Below are 13671 nucleotides of genomic sequence, written 5' to 3' on the forward strand. Positions count from 1 at the left end.
GCTGCCCCTCCCCCAGCACAACTGCTCTCCCCGAAACCTCCCCAGGCACAGAAGCCTCAGGCACCCATGCCCCACTCAGTGGGGATAGGCACAAAAAAACCCATGCACCAGCTCCCTCCAGCCAGTGGTTCATGGGGGCTACTGAGATAAGGATTTATATAGCCTGGGGGGTAGGAGACACAAACAAAGGGTTGGTCAGTAGGAGAAGTGCAGGGGAGTGGAGAAGGGAGGAGTGGCAGTTGCAGGGGAGCTAAGAAGGAAAGAGGCTGCTGATGAGAAAAGAAGAAGGCGTTTACAGGGAGTGAAAGGGAGGAAGTAGTGAAGAAAGGGGGGCTGATAGTGAAAAGGAGGACAGCTAGAGAGAAAGGAGACGCAGGGATGCTACGGAGAGCGGGCACAGCTGACAGTGAAAGAGGGGAGCAGAGGAGGAAAGAGCAGCAGTTGAAAAGGGAAAACTGAGAGAGAAGAGAGACAGTGAGAGGGAGGACTGAGAAAGGAGACTGCAGGGAGATGCTATGGAGAAAGGGGGGCATGACTGAGAGATGGAGGAGGAGAGGAAGTGCAAGCAGTGAGCTAGAGGACTGAAGGAGAGAGTAGAGTAAGGCGTGGCTGCAGCAGCAGAGCGGCCAGCCACACCCACAGGCAAGAGATGCAGGAGGAGATTTCACAGGGGCAGGGAGAAATTTAAGCAGTCAGGTCATATATTTCTTTTCTTTGTCCTTGTTTCTACACTTATCTCTAAGTTTATTCACCTCAATAAACCCTGTTTTGTGTTAAATTAAAAAGAAGCTTGTTTCTTATCAGTCTGGGAGAAGCAGTTGGGGAAAGGGCAAATGGCCCTTACAGACTGGCTTAGGCAGCTAATAGCCTATAGATAGGCAGCTAAAAGCCTACAGATAGCCAGAAAGCTAATTTGAGCTATTAAAAATGTTTCACTTGGGGCAGCTGGGTGGCACAGCGGATAGAGCACCGGCCCTGGATTCAGGAGGACCTGAGTTCAAATCCGACCTCAGACACTTGACACAAGCTTTGTGACCCTGGGCAAGTCACTTCACCCTCATTGCCCTGCAAAAAACAAAAAAACAAAAACAAAAAAAGAAATGTTTCACTTGCCTAGGGCCACAAGGCTAGTGTGTGAAGTAGGATTCAAACTCAGGTCTTCCTGACTCCACGTGCAGAGGTCTACCCACTGACCAGCCCGGCTGAACGAGAAGCAACATAGGGTGGTAGATAGAGAGCTGGCCTCCAGCCAGACAGTAAAAATAACAATAACTCACATTCTTGAAGCATTTGACAGCCAACAGAACATGGTCATTTGCCAGAACCCCAGGAGAAGCGACTGCAAGCATTAGAATCAATTTAAAAAGGGGCAGCTAGGTGGCACAGTGGATAAAGTATCAGCCCTGGATTCAGGAGGACCTGAGTTCAAATCTGACCTTAGACACTTGACACTTACTAGCTGTGTGACCCTGGACAAGTCACTAAACCTTCATTGCCCCAAAAATAAAACAAAAAACAAAAAACAAATACTTCTCTCTAGCATTCTCCTTTTAAAAAAAATAAGAAGAAATAATCAATTCAATAAATACATAGTAAGCACCTACTATGTGCCAGGCTCAGTCTATGCTCCTCACTGAGGATTAAAAGCAAAATTAAAGGAGTTTCTGTCCTCATAGAGCTCCTATTCTAAGGGGCCAGGAGTGGGAAGGATACAACATGTATACAGGTAAGTATAAATACAAGGTCACCAGAGGAAGAAGAGAATACCAATGGCTGAGAGCATGGGAAAGGCTTTACGGAGGAGGTGACCCCCTGCGCTAAGCCCTGAAGGGAGCTAAGGGTTCCCAGAGAGACCACATCCCAGGGGAAAGGTTTGTACGAACGCACTGGCCCAGGAGAGGGAATGCTGAGCTCAGGGACAGCCGGCTGCCCAGTCTGGCCAGAAGGTAGGATGCATAAATGGGCAGCACTATAAAATAAGTCTGTGGGCTTAGCTTGAAGTCAATGTGCAGAGGGAGAGCCTGGGAGGGCTCTGTTTAATCCCATGGGCAAAAGGAAACAGCTCGGAGCTTTGGAGGAGAGTGACATGGTCAAATTAACGACTTAGAAGAATTAATTTGGCAGTTCCAGAGCATGGACTGGAGAGGGGAGAGAAAGGAAGCAAGGAGACCAATTAGGGAGTATTATAACAATGCACAGCAAAAAATGGGACAGATTCAAGAGATTCAGGCAGAATCAACAAGGCGTGGGTGTGAATGGATGCAGCGGAAAGGGAAACAATAAGGAAACCATTCTGTAAAGACAACAAATGCCGAAAAGACAAACAGCTGTGAAAGATGCAAGAATTCAGATCCATAGAATGACCAATGAGGACACAGCTACCCACCTCCTAAATGGACTCAGGACAGAGACATGATGGGCTTACAATGCAGAAGGAAATAGATGTGTTCGCACATGACCAATGTGGAAATTGTTTTCTTGACTGTGCAGGTCTGTTACCAAACTGGTTTTTCTTTTTCTTTTTTCAATTGAGAAGTCCATGAAAATGAGGGGCAACCGAGTGGTCCAGTAGATAGAGCCCTGGGCCTGGAGGCAGGAAGATCTGAGTTCAAATCCCGCCTCAGACACTTACTAGCTGTGTCATCCTGGGCAAGTCACTTAGTCCTGTTTGCCTCAGTTTCCTCATCTGTAAAATGAGCTGGAAAAGGAAATGGCAAACTATTCCAGTGTTTTTGCCAAGAAAACCCCAAATGAGGTCACAAAGAGTCAAACACAATTAAATGACTGAACAATAAGAACAAATGAGAATGAAAGTTTGCTTATTTTTTAAAATTTGAATTGTTTTAAAAAGACATGATATGATTGCATATATGTTGCTTACTTTCTCAAGAAGGAGAAAGAGGGGAAAGAGAGAAAAAATTTGGAACTTAAAATTTTCTTTAAAAATGAATGTGGGGGCGGGGAGTGGCTAGGTGGCGCAATGGATAAAGCACCGGCCCTGGATTCAGGAGGACCTGAGTTCAAATCCAGCCTCAGACACTTGACACTTACTAGCTTTGTGACCCTGGGCAAGTCACTTAACCCCCACTGCCCCGCAAAAAAAAAAAAAAAATGAATGTGGGGGGCGAGGCAGGGGGGGGGGTGCAGCTAGGTGGTACAGTGGATAAAGCACCAGCCCTGGATTCAGGAGAACCTGAGTTCAAATCCGACCTCAGACACTTGACACTTACTAGCTGTGTGACCCTGGGCAAGTCACTTAACCCCCATTGCCCCGTAAAAAAATAAAATAAAATAAAATAAAAAATATTGTAATTAAATTTTTTTTAATTTTTAAAAATTAAAAAAACACAAAAAAATTAATGTGGGGGGGAGGGGCAGCTAGGTGGTACAGTGGATAGAACACTAGCCCTGGATTCAGGAGGACCTGAGTTCAAATCCAGCCTCAAACACTTAACACTTACTAGCTGTGTGACCCTGGGCAAGTCACAACCCTTATTGACACCCCCCCAAAAAAGTGTTATAATGGGGGGCAGCTAAGTGGTACAGTAGATAAAGCACCAGCCCTGGATTCAGGAGGACCTGAGTTCAAATCCAGCCTCAAACACTTAACACTTACTAGCTGTGTGACCCTGGGCAAGTCACAACCCTTATTGACACCCCCCCAAAAAAGTGTTATAATGGGGGGGCAGCTAAGTGGTACAGTAGATAAAGCACCAGCCCTGGATTCAGGAGGACCTGAGTTCAAATCCAGCCTCAAACACTTAACACTTACTAGCTGTGTGACCCTGGGCAAGTCACAACCCTTATTGACACCCCCCCAAAAAGTGTTATAATGGGGGGCAGCTAAGTGGTACAGTAGATAAAGCACCAGCCCTGGATTCAGGAGGACCTGAGTTCAAATCCAACCTCAAAAACTTAATACTACCTGTGTGACCCTGGGCAAGTCACTTAACCCTCAGTTCCCTGCCCCCCAAAAAAATTAATGTTAAAAACTATCTTTACATGTAACTGGAAAAAATAAAATACTATCTAAAAGAAAAGGCATTATAACTGATGTGATACAGGGCTGGGTAAGAGGGAAAAACCCAAGATGACTCTGAGGTTACAAGGCTAGAAAAATGGGAAGGTAGGGTCAGCTTTGACACTGAGAAATTTAGAAGGGAAGCAGGTTTAAAGGGAAGGATGATGAGCTCAGTCTGGGGGCCTAGCCTGAGGCTGAGATGCTGTTAGAACATTCAGGTGAAAGGTCTAGTAAGCAGATGTGAAACTTGAATTCAGCAAGGATTTGGTTGGAGATTTTATTTATATACTATGTGTGTGTGTGTGTGTGTGTGTGTGTGTGTGTGTGTGTGCATGCGTGCGTGCGTGCGTGTGTTATATATACTATATATAAATTATATATAAATTGTAGATATATGTATAGACATATACGTACACATACATATATATTTTTTAAAAGGGAGACAGAAAAGGGAAAGGAAAGAGATGAATGACACAAAGGAAGAGAAGAGAAGAGAAGAGATTTGGATTCAGGAGGACCTGAGTTCAAATCTGACCTCAGACACTTGACACTTACTAGCTGTGTGACCCTGGGCAAGTCACTTAACCCTCATTGCCCCGCATGAAAATTAAATTTTTTTTATTAAAAAAACTAGAGAGATATTTGGGAATTAATACACAGAGATGATACCTGAGCACAAAGGAGTTGATAAAGAGCATAGGCCCCAGGAGAGTCTCTTGGGGACACCTACACAGGGACTGTGGGGTCAGATGGCTGATGGTACAAGCAAAGGGAACTGAGCAAAAGCAGGAGGAAAACAGGTTTACAAAAGGAAAAGGAGGTTAAAAGTCAAGGAAGATCAAAGCGGCTGAAGACTGGATTTGGCAATGGGCTCTCCCCCTCCCAGAACAAGAGCCCAAAGAGGAATGATTTGTGCTAAGTGGCAGAGCCAGGCCTGCTGGCCGTGCCCCTTGCATTCCTGTCTGGTCCCCTTTCCTCTGCATCACACACTGCAGAGCGATACCTAGGAGTTAGGTTGGGGATGGAAAGGGGGAGGGGAGAAGGCAAAGACACTCACTGTGGGACTGGCTAGCCGGAGTAGACTTCTTGGCGCCAGCATTCTGAATCACAACGTTGTCCTTGTCATAGGTGCCGCCCTCCTGGCCCACTTCCACCACTTGTACCTGGGGCAGGGCTGTGTTCCATTTCACCACGTATTTAGGGCCCAGGGGGACCAGGCTGCTGATCTCCAGCTGTCCCCTGTGGAAAGGAAAGGGAGGGTCACACTTGTTCACTCCACTCCTGTCTCCCATCCCCCTTTCAGCAGCTCAGCCACAAATCATGCAGCCCCAACTGGCAGCCCCCACACCAAGATCAAACTAAGTCAGAAGCACCGGGCAAGCCCAGCCCCATGCCCCCAGCCCCAGAACCACACAAAAATCCCCTGCTTGCAGCTCCAAGGCCCCAGTCCCACCTACCTGTGGTTGACAGGCCTGAGAAAGACAAGAAGGATGGAAGGTCATTATGAGTATCAATTTCTAGTGTCAGCTAAGACCTGCTCCGGGCAGGATACTAAGGGTGGGCCCTGGTGGAGGGTGGGTAGAAAAATAGCCCAGTCTTGTTTCTCATCAGAATTAGCCTTTCCCTTCATACCTCTTATACGACTTCATTCTGAACTTCAAATATACCAATCAATTACTATTGAGGATTACATCTACGGTGGGATTTTCCTCCCCTATGAAACTGTTAGCTCTGTGAGGGCAGGGACTTGATCCTATCTATCCCTGTGTCTCTTCCAGCTACACATTGAGAAAGCCCTTAATAAGTCTCTTGAATGAATAGATAAGGGAAGAAGAATAAAAATAACAATGATTAGCAGCTAGGATTTATACAGCACTTTAAGATCTGTGAAGACCTTTATAAATATTACCTCATTTTATATTAATGAATCAGGAGGTAGGTGCTGTTTTTATCCCCATTTTCCAGATGTGAAAACTGAGGCAGACAGGGAAACAAAGGGAAGGGAATGATGTGCCAACACAGTGCTAAGCTCCCTGTAGACATTAGGTGAAATGACTTGCCCAGGGTCACACACCTAATAAGTTGCTGGGGGAAGAATGATCTCAAGGGGCTTCTAGGTGGCACAGTGGATAAAGCACCAGCCCTGGATTCAGGAGGACCTGAATTCAAATACAACCTCAGACACTTGACACTTACTAGCTGTGTGACCTTGGGCAAGTCACTTAACCCTCATTGATCCGCCCCCCTCCCCAAAAAAATGATCTCAAGTTTTCCTGAATCCTGGTCCAGCTCTCTCCATTGAATCACATTTTGCCTTAACTGGGAATGATCTTCCCATACTTCTACAGTGACCTACTTATTTATTCATCTATTAAACAGACCTTCATTAAGTGCCCACTAAAAGTCCTGGAGGGTACAAAAACAGAAACAAAAACCAGGCCCTGCCTTCAAGGGGCTTACATTTTATTACCCAAATCTATGATATTGCCAAGCCAACTCTTCCCCCTCCTTCCCTACCTCTCTCGGACTGTGCTTGGGACCCCTTATTGAGTTGACTGAACAAATGAATGAGAAATGAATATTCATTGGGAGTGAGGGCACAGGCAATGCAAAACCACAAAACCCAAAGCCCTGTGGCATGATTTAACCCCTTAGATGCTGAAATGACCTCTTATTGCACATGACTTGGAAGAGGTTTTGAATTCTCTGTGTTTTAAGAGTGGGAAAGTGGGGCAGCTACGTGGCGCAGTGGATAGAGCACCAGCCATGGAGTCAGGAGGACCTGAGTTCAAATCCGGCCTCAGACACTTAACACTTACTAGCTGTGTGACCCTGGGCAAGTCACTTAACCCTAATTGCCTCACTAAAAAAAAAAAAAGAGTGGGAAAGCAAGGCTGCAACAAAAACATTGCTGATGACAAAAGGAGAGGGGGAATGGCATGGTGCAATGGAGGGCGCAGTGCATTTGTAGTCAGAGGGGCAGGGTTCAAATCCCGGCTCCACGATTTAGAATCTTGGTGACCAGAAGGAACTCAAAGCCTCTCTGGGCCTCAGGCTCCTCCTCTCTGAAAGGAGGGTAAGGGACTATCTGAGCCTCTTTGGGCTCTAAATCAGACAAGTCTATTCTGGTCCCAGAACTTTCCTTTGAGCTTCTAACCGCAAACTAGGAACCTTCTCACCATTAATGTACATTGATAAATGTGGGCATCCAGAGACAAAACCTTTCAAGCCAAGTAAGTGCACAATCAAATAAAATAAGAGATTTGGTTTTGATCTAAGAAAGAGCATCTGCTGCATCAAGAAGAGATAGCCTTGAAGCAGGGGAAATAAGGAAGAGGCTGTTGTCAAAAGCAGAACAAATAACTATCTTTTCATAGGATTATAGGGTGCCAGATGGGACTTTAAGATAGCATATCAGAGCTGGAAGGGCCCTTAGAACCCCGGATGTTACAGCTGGGAGGACCCTTAGAACATAGTGTAACGATTGGAATAACGCCACCTGCTGGATACTTACTGTAGAAGAGTTCTGCCCATGAAGGGAAGGTCTTTGAGGGCAAGACCAGGAGTCAGGAAGTGACGCGGACTAGTGGGAGGAGGAAGGAAGAGACGGGCGCTCGGTCTCACGCTCTTTCCTCTGGACTCTGGCGGAGAAGGGAGCTAGAAATGCGCTCTCCCTTTAATAGATAGGAATCTAGACCTTTCTCTCTCTCTTTACCAAATTCTTATTCTCCTTAATAAATGCTTAAAAGTCTAACTCTTGCTAAAGCTTATAATTTATTGGCGACCACTCATTAAATATTTTAGACAGACTAGCTAGAATTTTAGCCCTTAACAGATGGCTGACCACGAAGAGGAAAGCTGAACCTCACTTCTGATCTTCCATTTGGGTAAGAAATTTCCCCTACCCTTTAAACTGCTAAGTACTGGTGTACTGGCTGTGTTTTCCTTTAAATTTTTTCGAATGGACCTTTTAAACTCCCTAATTATCCTATTTTTGATTTTAGTCTGTTTAACCAGACAAATGGGAGATAAGATCATGTTAATGCTTTGTTTTTGTGGATTTTCTATTTTTCTTTTTCTTTTTGTTAAAAGAGCCAGCAACTTACTCACACAAGGAAATATCTCTCCCTCTCCCAACCATGCTTTTTCAGAGAAACCTGAAAAGATTCCCGCAGCTTTTCCCAGTTCTAACAGTAATTGTTGCTTTAATTTTGCATGCCTGGAGGCAATGACCCACCCTCTAGAAGCTTTTAATCCCCTAGCACCTGGAGGCAAAGTGGGGGAAGAGGAATCCAGGCCTGAGTTCAAAATCAAGTCTGATTCAAATTGCTCTGGTCCCTCCCCTCCTCTCCAGACCCCACCCTCTACTCCTCCTATGGCCAAGCCCATAGCTTCCCCTGCCTGGGAAGTCCAGAGATCTGGTGCGCATGCTCAACTTTTTCTACCTGCATTTGCAGCTTCAGGCTCAGCCCTTCCCCAGCCTGGCTGTGCTTCTGAGACAACCTTAGAAAACCCTTTAAATTCCAGATATGCTCGTTTTGTTCATAATTTTGCTAACCTGCTTTTGTCTTTAATTAGTAATCTTATAAAGCATTTGTATGGTGAAAAGACTGACAGACAATATAGAGGGGTTAAAGAAGAAAAACTTAAGCTGAATAAGAATGACAATCATCACCATAGTTCAAGACTCCGCTTCTCTTGCCATGGAAGTATATATATTTTACAGAAATGTAGAAGTAAACAGCAAGGTATTGATATGAGTATTGGGGATTTTAGATATCGGAATCAAAAGTGTTCTGAATTCATTCAGAGTGATAGTATCAGTTCAGAGGTTACATAGGATTTCTATGCTATTACATATACATTTTGAAATTAATGGTATGGGTTTATTTTCATAGAGATTTTCAGGCTTTTGAGATTGTGTCTTATACTTAGTTTGTAAAACAAGGAGAATATTTGTAAAAGCTTTTTATAGTCATGTGATCAAGTTTATATTTTATAATACTCTTATTAATATTAAGTTCATATTCATTTAGATTTCCCTAGTTTGAATTTCATTGTCTTATTATTCCATGTGTATTTTCTTCTATTCATTCATCTATCTAATTTTGAAACATGGTTTTGATTTCATAATACAATGTTAATTCTAGGAGTATTGTGCTCCCATATTCTGAGTTGTTTGTTTTTGTTATTTTTTCTCAACTGATTATTTGATCAAACTCTTTAAAGCATTTCCCTGGCAAATTGGTTGCCATGGCAAGTGTAAATTGATTCTAGAAGTATTATTTTTGATAAGCATATTCCCAAAAAAAAAAAAAAGAGGGGAACATTTGTAAAAGTTTTCTTTTTTCAAAAAAAAAAGTTCTTTGAGATTCTGTTGTGCTTTAACTTGTATTTAAGTATGTTCTGATTTTTCACAAAAGTAATTGTATACTAAGTAAAAAAAGGGTATTATTTGAAATTGTTGCATAATTATATATTATATTTTGAGTCAAGATGTATTCACATTTTTTGCAATCATTTTTTATCCTCAATTTTAAATCCATATGAGACTTGGATTATGGGAATTTATCATTTAAGACATTAATTGCCTTTATTCTGAGTTATCAGATGCCAGTTGGCCAAGATGCCATCCAATCACAAGAGGAATACATGCAAGAGCAGACACTGAACTGTCACATGAGGGGAGACATGCATGAAGTCAAGGTATGGCCGAGGGAACGGCTTTTGACAAATGTTGAGGTTGGATTCTCTTGGTTTAATATTTTATTTTATTTTTCCCCACAATATTGTACAGATGGCTGGAAGTATTCATCCCACCCATCTCGCTCCTACACCTGGCTTCTATGCTCCCTCCTATATGCCTGATGCCATGGACATCTCAATCCCATGCATCTGATTAAGTCTGACTCAGTTTCCTCCAATATGTTCGGTGGCATGGACATATATTCCATCCACCTATTTTAGACCTGGCATACTGCATGGGCAGTATATATTGCTCAAGTGTGGGAATGCTCATATCCCATCATTTCTCTGTTCTTTTATGGTAACCCCCATAATTATCTCAGGTGTCATGATAAATACAGTGTTGAATTTGGCCTTGACACCTGTTACCAATTATATTAGATTTTAAAATTTCTCATAATGGCATGAGGATAATTAGGCAGATGATGCAAAAAGTGATGAAACAGATAAAAATTATTTTTAATAATTAATATTGCAGCAATTGTCTTCTCAATTACCCTCCATAAGGGGGGGGACTATAGTAATATTATAATTTTAAAGAATGTTTCAATTTTTGTTTTATTATATGTTTCATGTGTAACAACTAAGATTCTGTATTCCCTTAGACATGTTTTTGAGAACTTTCATTGTTTGATTTGATTATTGACAAAGCTGTTTTAAAGTTGTGTTAAGCTCAATTTTGTAGGAAATTTTCCTGGCTGATTACCAGCATCCACACATCAACCCCTGAAAAGACTTCCATTCCACGACTACACCTAGAGGACATCTGAGAAAAGACTTTCAGAGACTTTAAATGAACAGTTTTGATTTGTTCTTTTTGTTGGTTTTTTTTTCTCTTTCTGTTATAATATACACCATCTGTAACATGTATTCTCTGCAGAGGCCCTCCCTTTGCAAGACTAATGTCAAAGCGTCGGTTCATGAGGAAAAAAAAATCGCCCCTCTGGACAAAACTTTCCTCTCTTCCTTTTCTATATTGTTGTTCACATATTATTAGTTAGCAATAGTTATTATATTCTTTTTACTGTTCCGTCAAGGAAACATTTTGTTTCTTGAGGAACAACAGGGGGGACTGTAACGATTGGAATAACGCCACCTGCTGGATACTTACTGTAGAAGAGTTCTGCCCATGAAGGGAAGGTCTTTGAGGGCAAGACCAGGAGTCAGGAAGTGACGCGGACTAGTGGGAGGAGGAAGGAAGAGACGGGCGCTCGGTCTCACGCTCTTTCCTCTGGACTCTGGCGGAGAAGGGAGCTAGAAATGCGCTCTCCCTTTAATAGATAGGAATCTAGACCTTTCTCTCTCTCTTTACCAAATTCTTATTCTCCTTAATAAATGCTTAAAAGTCTAACTCTTGCTAAAGCTTATAATTTATTGGCGACCACTCATTAAATATTTTAGACAGACTAGCTAGAATTTTAGCCCTTAACAATAGAATGACAGAGCTAGAAGGGCCTTAGAACACAGGATGTTACAGCTGGGAGGACCCTTAAGAACACAGAATGACAGAGCTGGAAGGGCCTTAGAACACTGAATGTCAGAGCTGGGAGGGCCCTTAGGACACAGATTGTCAGACTAGGTAGGGTCTTAGAGGTCATCTAGTCATTTTACAGAAGAGGAAACTGAGCCCCATAGGAGTAAAAGGGCTTGCTCAATATCACACAGACAGTTCAGTAGCAGAGCTGGAATTCAAATCCAGTACCTCTGACACTAAAAGTGAAGTTCTTTCTATTACCCCATGGTTGTGACAGTCACTTGCCCAAAGCCAGGCACCAGATGGTCCCCTCAAGGCCCACTCTGGGATTCTGCAGCATCCTTGGACTATTGACCAGAGAAGCTACCTGATCAATCACCCCCAAAGCTTTTTTTTTTTTTTTTGGCGAGGCAATGAGGGTTAAGTGACTTGCCCAGGGTCACACAGCCAGTTAAGTGTCAAGTGTGTGAGGCTGGATTTCAACTCAGGTCCTCCTGAATCCAGGGCCGGTACTTTATTCACTGTGCCACCTAGCTGTCCCCAACCTAAGTCCAAGAAGAAAGAATCCTTGAGTCTAAATGGTGGTCTCATGGGAATGGACTAGGGTAAGACAGGTCCACTCTAAATGTCCTCCTCCTCTCACTCCCCTCCCCCTTTTTAATGGATGGAAAGAAGGCTCTGCCATAACAGAGAGGAACCAACAGGTCACTTACTTGAAGTTAATGTTGGCACACACCAGCATGTCATTGAGCAGGAAAACCTTGCGCTCCTTGGACTTGATGAGCTGCCCACGGTCCCCATACACCGTCTCTGTCAGGGTCTCGCACAGCAGCAGCTGCCTCTGACCGGATGTCAGCAGCTATAGAAAGAGAGAGGACCACAGACCTAAGTCAGCACCAGCCTTCAGCCCAACTGACACCAGAGGGCACATAGCTAGACAATGGAATTCAGTACCAAAAGTTCTACCACATCCTACTCTTGACTCCTAGGTCAACCAACCCGCCATATACTTCCTGGGGTGACATTTTAAATGTTTGATGTTTTCACTGGGTCTTGAACCAGCCACCTCTCCAGGGTTGTACAGTAGAAAGAGGACTGGCTAGGGAGGCAAAACCCCACTCTGATGATCACTATCTACCACTTAATCTCCCTGGGCCTCAGTTTCCTGATCTGTAAAATGGGAGGAAGGAGCAGGTTTGAACCGGATGGACTCTGAAGTCTTCTCCAGACTTAGATCTGTGATGCTACTACCAAACAATCAACACTCCTTGGTCACCAATGTTCTTTCCAAACATAGCCTGATTAGTCATCAGAAGACATGCAGTGTGCCAGCAGGCCCATAACTGAATCTTTCTCATTTGGTGAAACCTGTCTGAGCTTATGGTCTGAGAACCCCTGATCCACCTCCTTCAAAGAACAAAGCAGGGGCAGCTAAGTGGCGCAGTGGATAGAGCACCGGCCCTGGAGTCAGGAGTACCTGGGTTCAAATCCGGCCTCAGACACTTGACACTTACTAGCTGTGTGACCCTGGGCAAGTCACTTAACCCCAATTGCCTCACTTAAAAAAAAAAAAAAAAGGACAAAGCAACAGGAACATGCAGGAGGAAGCTGACTCTAACCTGAGAACAGGGGAAGCAATATAGCTATCAACCTTAACAGGACCAATGTCCATTCCACATGCTCTATTACTAAGAAGATAAAAATAAAGCAAATCCCATTTAACAAACGTATTTAAAACAAAGTGCTTTCTTTTGATAATAGCGAAAGAAAGAGGGAGCTAGCACCAGGTTTCTTATTCCCATTTTACAGATGAAAAAACTGGGGCTTCAGAGACTTGGTTACACATAAAATACTAAGTGCCAAAGCTGAGACTTGAACTCAGGTTTCATTATGCAAAGTTCAGTATTCTTTTTACTATGCCATGATGCTGCATGGTATGTATCCCTCACAATAGTTAGGGAAGAATTTATTTCCACTATGTGGATGAGCATAATCCAGTGGTGATTTTGTTTAACTTAACATCTTTTTTTTTTCTTTTCTTTTCTTTTTTTTTTTTTTGTGGAACAATGAGGGTTAAGTGCCTTGTCTGAGGTTGCACAGCTAGTATCAAGTGTCTGATGTAGGATTTGAACTCAGGTCCTCCTGAATCCAGGGCTGGTGCTTTATCCACTGTACCACCTAGCTGCCCCCCTAATTTAATATCTTAATGTAACATCTCTGGGTTTGATTCCTCTTCTGAAAAATGAGGGGCTGGGGCAGCTAGGTGACACAATGGATAAAGCACTGGCCCTGGATTCAGGAGGACCTGAGTTCAAATCTGGCCTCAGACACTTGACGCTCACTAGCTGTGTGACCCTGGGCAAGTCACTTACTCTTCATTGCCCTGCAAAAAAAAGAAAAAATGAGGAGTTTAGACTAGATAGTCCCTAAC

The 13671-nt window shown here is 43.4% G+C and overlaps 1 protein-coding gene across 7 annotated transcripts in view; it reads right to left on the reverse strand.

Annotated features, from left to right (window-relative positions):
* ARHGEF10L (Rho guanine nucleotide exchange factor 10 like) overlaps positions 1–13671 on the reverse strand; it is a 237951-nt gene that overhangs the window by 83506 nt on the left and 140774 nt on the right. For 4 of the 7 annotated variants that reach the window (XM_043997670.1, XM_043997666.1, XM_043997668.1 and 1 more), the window contains 3 exons: positions 11954–12099; positions 5479–5493; positions 5079–5260 (listed from right to left, as the gene is read on the reverse strand). In XM_043997670.1, the coding sequence (XP_043853605.1) occupies positions 5079–5260; positions 5479–5493; positions 11954–12099 (343 nt within the window). The remainder of the gene's footprint in view (positions 1–5078; positions 5261–5478; positions 5494–11953; positions 12100–13671) is intronic. The other 3 variants (XM_043997671.1, XM_043997669.1, XM_043997673.1) reach the window with 1 other exon arrangement.

Source organism: Dromiciops gliroides, chromosome 3 (assembly GCF_019393635.1).
Source record: "Dromiciops gliroides isolate mDroGli1 chromosome 3, mDroGli1.pri, whole genome shotgun sequence".
Classification (NCBI taxonomy): Eukaryota; Metazoa; Chordata; class Mammalia; order Microbiotheria; family Microbiotheriidae; genus Dromiciops; species Dromiciops gliroides.